This window comes from Lycium barbarum, chromosome 9 (assembly GCF_019175385.1).
Source record: "Lycium barbarum isolate Lr01 chromosome 9, ASM1917538v2, whole genome shotgun sequence".
Classification (NCBI taxonomy): domain Eukaryota; kingdom Viridiplantae; phylum Streptophyta; class Magnoliopsida; order Solanales; family Solanaceae; genus Lycium; species Lycium barbarum.
The window spans coordinates 40,677,433-40,682,920 of record NC_083345.1 but is presented as its reverse complement, the minus strand read 5'-3'; the positions used below and the strand labels follow the sequence as shown (position 1 = coordinate 40,682,920).

At 35.9% G+C, this 5,488-nt stretch overlaps 1 protein-coding gene across 1 annotated transcript; it reads right to left on the bottom strand.

Moving 5' to 3' along the window:
* Positions 1-220: 220 nt before the first annotated feature.
* Positions 221-3,986, bottom strand: LOC132611401 (peroxidase P7-like). Its single transcript, XM_060325838.1, has 4 exons — positions 3,712-3,986; positions 2,099-2,290; positions 1,580-1,745; positions 221-811 (listed from the first exon to the last, which is right to left on the bottom strand). Exons 1-4 carry the CDS (start codon positions 3,916-3,918, stop codon positions 417-419), a joined length of 960 nt encoding a protein of 319 aa, XP_060181821.1. The 5' UTR covers positions 3,919-3,986; the 3' UTR covers positions 221-416.
* Positions 3,987-5,488: the final 1,502 nt, after the last annotated feature.

Genomic DNA, 5,488 nt, shown 5'->3' with positions numbered 1-5,488 from the left:
TATGGGTATGAGTGTATGACAACACCACTAATTATATATCAAGTAAGCTATTTTAAGTACGTGCGGGTGTTTACATTAAATTAAGTTAAGAGGGAGAAATTTCACTAAAAAAATTCTTCATGTTACCTCTTCCATGTGTAGCGTGAGATGGTCATATCAGAGAAAATTGTTTGAGCATTCTACTGTCAAATCCAAAATTATAACTACAGAGTGCGCCCTGTTTTTCTTAGACGTTTAACAAAGAAAGGTATTTTATTCATAAAACTCAAATACGATACAAATATAGCATACTGCAGTGTAGAAAAAAGTGGCACTTGAAGCTGTGACGGAGTGGGTAGGTAACAGCCATTGAGCCAACAAAACAGCAAATTGAAAAGTGAAAATAAACACACTTAAAATTAAGCAAAGTAGCTAAATTAGTTGATCCTCCTGCAGTTCTTCCTGATCTCTCCCTTAGATCCAGTGAGGGGACGAATGTCACCCATCTTAATGATAGCGGTCACAAAATCAGTGGCAAAACTTCTGGGATTATTACTGTATGATTTCACAATTGAATCGACGGATCCCCCGCTGAAGAACTGCTGATCAGAGTGGAGAAGACCCTTTTTGCTAACAAGGTTAATGAAATAGTGGTTGTCGAAGTATGTAGGAGTTTGTAAATCAAGAGGTGCCAAGTTGTTGTCCCCTGAGCCTGAGGTTCTAGGGCAGTTGGTTTGCCTGGTTCGTGCTAGTGATGGGTCCAAGTTATTGGTCTCGTTGTATATACGTCCCCTGAAACTGGTGCACCTTGCTTGTCCAATGGTATGAGCTCCTGTCAAACACCAATAAAACAACAGTAACTTATATTAGTTCTTTACCTTGACGAAACATTAATTGGTAACCTTGTAAAAATACTACTCCATCCGTCCCAAAAAAATTATCTTTGTCTTACTTTCCTTATTAGTTTGTCTAGAAAAGATTAGCACATTTCTATTTAAAAATAATTTAACTTTATGAGATGATTTACAGCTACACAAATATCTAAATCTTATTTTGAACTACACATTTCAAAAGTCTCCCTTTATTTCTTAAACTCAGTGCCAAGTCAAATTAAGACAATCTTTTTGGAACGGAGGGAGTACTTTTGAATTACTAGAATTTAAACAATAGTTATATATGGTGTAAACTGTTGTGAACATGCCCATTCCTGATTATAGTATTGGCCTAAATTAGAATTTTATTTGGGATCCAGCCGAAGGACAGGTGTCAGGATGGCTGTGGCTTAGCGGATATATGTTTGTTATAACTTGTGCTCGTAGGTATCAGTAGAGAGGTATGCGTGTTGTGATTATGCTTAGCCAAAGACTGTGCTTCCCATCTTCAATTCTCTCGGTCTCTCATCCCCTTCTTCTACTATCCGTAATTACTTTATTTTTAGTATTTTCCTTTGTAAATGAGTGGTTTGATTGTTGCAATTACTATCCCAGAGCTGTAAATGTTGTATTCCAGTTCTTATTAATACTTTTTTTTTTTTTTGACAATATCAGTGTGTATAACTTAAATCTATTGAGTTTGAAGAGTTGCGGAGAGGAGAACAAACCAGCTAAGGCAACCATGTCCTTTGCGGAAAGACCAACGGCACTGAAGCTAGAGATGAGACGGTTAAGGTTGAAAGTTGGTTGAGGAATGCTGTTATTCGCAGCACCTTGACTTGCTGTCCTGGCATCTCTTCTTCCCAGTTTTACATCCCAATTTGGCCCTCCAAGCTGCATATATACATCCAACATTCTTCGTTAGCATAAAATTTAACAGGCGGTTTACATAAGAAATAGGAAAAATTACAGCCAAACATCATCCGGCCTTCTAGTTTACAGAATATGTATACAGTGTATAGGTAGTGTATAGTTTATATTAAATATAAATCTAATATACATATATTAAATATATACATCTAATATACCTACTTATACATATAATATACATACCTATAATAACAGACAGTCGAAGTGTATAGGTAGTGGATACTTCGGCTATGTTTGTAAAATTAGTTGGTCGAAAGGTATATTTGCATAAGTTTAAATAAGAAATATGGTGATAATAACATGAAGAATGAACTTACGATGACAACAGAGTCGCGGGCAGTAACGGCCAAAATATCAGCACAAGAGACGACACCGGGGCAGACCTTTTCGACAGCAGATTTGATGTCGTCAATAACTTCAAATCCTCTGACAGAATTGAAATTTGCCTGTGCCCTCTTTTCGCCTGTGAAGGTTGATGTATCATCCAGGAACAATGATCCGTCGCATCCCTGAAATAAATTCATTAAGCAATTGCGGCAAAAAAAAAAAAAGAATAAAAAAAGGCAGAAGGCATAAAAAATTGAGGTAAACGTGACTGATTTAGGAGTATGACAAGTCAAAAGTTACACAATTAGGTTATTTCGCCTAATGTAACTTATCGATCTAATGGAGACTAAGACATAAATTTATTAGTATTTGAAAATTAATATTTGAAGTTAAGTTGAAAAAAGGTATATTTGGTAATTAAAATTGTGTTTGAACATGCATTTCACTTAAAAAGTGTTGGTGTTTTGTGAGAGAATCATTTTTACTTAAAAAGGTGATTAGAATCAGTTTTCAAGACTTCAAATTAGAGTGGAAAAATTGATATAACCCACCAGGCCACCGGCCCCCACCACTGGAGGTGAAAGCCCTGGGTGGATGATTTTCAAAAAAATAATAATATAACCAGAAGTTCTTTTTTAAGAAAACTTTGTATGTCCAAACGGGCCCTTACAAAACTTTGTATGTTCAAACGGGCCCTTATCATACCTTCCAAATGCCTGGAGACAGAAAAAGATGTACACGACTTTACTAGTAATCAAGACACCAACAAATTTGTCAAATTGTCAAACTTTAGTCTCACGAAGAAAAAACATCACGATCCTAAGACACTTGGCAACAGAAAATACTAAACATGTTGGAAATATGTAAAGTGCGCACTATATAACAATTTTATGTTGTTAATAGATAAACGTCGTACTACATATAGAGCCCGTTTGGATTGACTTATAAGTTAGCTTATAAGCTGTTTTCAGCTTTTTTGAGTGTTTGGCTGGCCAGCTTAAAGTCATTTTATGCTTAAAATAAGCTCAAAAAAATAATTGGACCCATTTGACTTAGTTTATCTAAAGCAGCTTATAAGCTGAAAACAGCTTATAAGCCAAAAAAAAATAAGTTGGACTACCCCAACTTATTTTTTTCAGCTTATAAGCTGCAAACAGCTTTAAGCTGTAAGCCAATCCAAACGGGCTCATAATAAAACATTAGCGTGTTTAGAAGGTGGAAACAACGACAACAATAATATTTGAAAAAAGGTAGAAGTGGTGAAAATACCCCTAAACTTGGCACGAATTATTACTTTAGTCCTCAAACTATTGTCACTCTTAAAAAAACCTCTAATATTGGCAAACTGAATTTAAATTCACCCCATGTTGCCACATGGCACAGCAAGAAAATGCCAAGTGGACAGCGCGTGGATTCACGTTGCTAAGGTGTCCTAACGGGGGGTGAATTTAAATTGAGTTGGCCAAGATTATGGGTGTTTTTAAGAGGGTCAATAGTTCAGAGACTAAAGTACGAAAACGTGCCAAGTTTAGGGGTGTTTTCACCACTTGAGCCTTGAAAAAACAACCGGAAAAAGGGAGAGGAAATCAAGAAAGTAAATTACATTGACGAAGCAATCGTGGAAGAATAGGCGAAGTAGGGAAGCACCCATTCGGGTTTCCTTCTGAATGGCAGAATGAACAACAGATTTCACAGTTTCATAGAGCTTAGGACATGATTTTGAGTAAAATCCAGTGGTGAGTTGAGCTGTGGAGCTTCCCATTAAACTCACTAGGAAAAACAAAACTATGGCAGTCTTAAAAGAAGCCATGGATGAATTTTTACTTAGAAATATAATAATGTTATAACCTATTACTTTGAAGAGAAGAAGTGTGGTACATTGCTGAGAAAAATCACGTATTTATAGTGAAGCTGTTATTGTTTTCGGCAGGTTACCTAACACGGAGACCCCATCGCATGTCTTTTTACGTTTGACAGAATTAAAGCAAACAGAACCAATAAGATCAATAAAAAATGGATCATTTACTTCTTGACAGTATTTGAATAGTAAAACCGGTCCGCGTATACCTGTGTGAAAATTACAGGAAGTTATTAAAGTATGACACTTTACGACTTGTTATGATCTTAAGTTATTAAAGTATGACACTTTACGACTTGTTATGATCTTATTAGTCATACAAAGGGAACCCAAAGAAAACCAAGAATCTTATGATTTGCTGAAGAAGACTTGAGGGAATATTAAAGTGCAAGGTGGACTTTCCCGACATTACCCAAAGAAAACCAAGAATCTTATGATTTGGTGAAGAAAAGACTTGAGGGAATATTAAAGTGCAAGGTGGACTTTCCCGACATTAGCAAAACGTAAAGTAGATTCATCGACTTGTTACTCGCACAATTAAGCAGCACAACTGTTAATTAAAAGTATCCTTATTTTAGTTATATGCATGTACCTAGATCAAAAGGATGATAAAAACTTTTCTTAAATTAAAAAAAAAAAAACAAAAAGAGCGATGTAAGAGTACATAGATAATTTTTAATTTATTTTCGCTTATCCAATATGTGTTGTTTAGTCACGAGGCACGCACTGATAGTGTTTGTAACAGCTAAATTTCGTTCCTGAAAATAATAATCAAGACAAGAAAAATAACGAGAAGTATTTAATTGGAGTATTTGATTTCAATAATTTGTGCGAGTTACAATTTTTAGAAAATCTTCATCAAAGATGTAATTCTCTGATTCTTCTACTCGTGACCATCAACTCAAGGGCTTGGCAGGTTGTTCTTGAATTGATGGATTAAGCTTGTTATTTGAATTTGACCAGGAATGTGGGGCAGACTTTTGACCGTGGACATGGAATGTATGGAAGGCTACCGGATCACCACTAAAGAGACAGGCTTTGGATATGCGGAAAACTCGCGGATCACCCGCTTGAAGATGAAGAATAATTCTTGATTGGCGGAAGACATATGGATCACCACAGGAGATTAAGGCTTCATGATTTGAGGAAGACTTATGGATTATCACGGGAGACAACTTCTTGATATGCGGAAGACATATGGATCATGACATGAGACAACTTCTTCATATGCGCAAGACTTAGGGATCACCACCAGAGATGAAGGCTTCTCAATATATATGCGAAAGATTTGTGTAGATGAAGGCTTCTCAATATATATGCGAAAGATTTATGTATCTTCTTGATGTGCGGATGCATTCGGGAATCAATGGATATATGCCATTTCTCATATTATGAATGTCCTCAGAAAGTTATGTAACTCTCCGTATTTATAGTTATAGGGAATAGGTAGTCCAAGTGTAAATGATCTCTCTTACATGATTTGATTGGTTTTATGTGAGTCATCAAGCCTTCAACAAAGTTT

Bases quoted from the DNA above. Each gene is read 5' to 3' on its own strand.
- LOC132611401 (XM_060325838.1), bottom strand. From the start codon at position 3,918: ATGGCTTCTTTTAAGACTGCCATAGTTTTGTTTTTCCTAGTGAGTTTA. The intron at 2,291-3,711 runs GTAATTTACTTT...AATTTATTTCAG, and splicing joins TCCACGATTGCTTCGTCAAT to GGATGCGACGGATCATTGTT. The intron at 1,746-2,098 runs GTAAGTTCATTC...GTATATATGCAG, and splicing joins CCCGCGACTCTGTTGTCATC to CTTGGAGGGCCAAATTGGGA.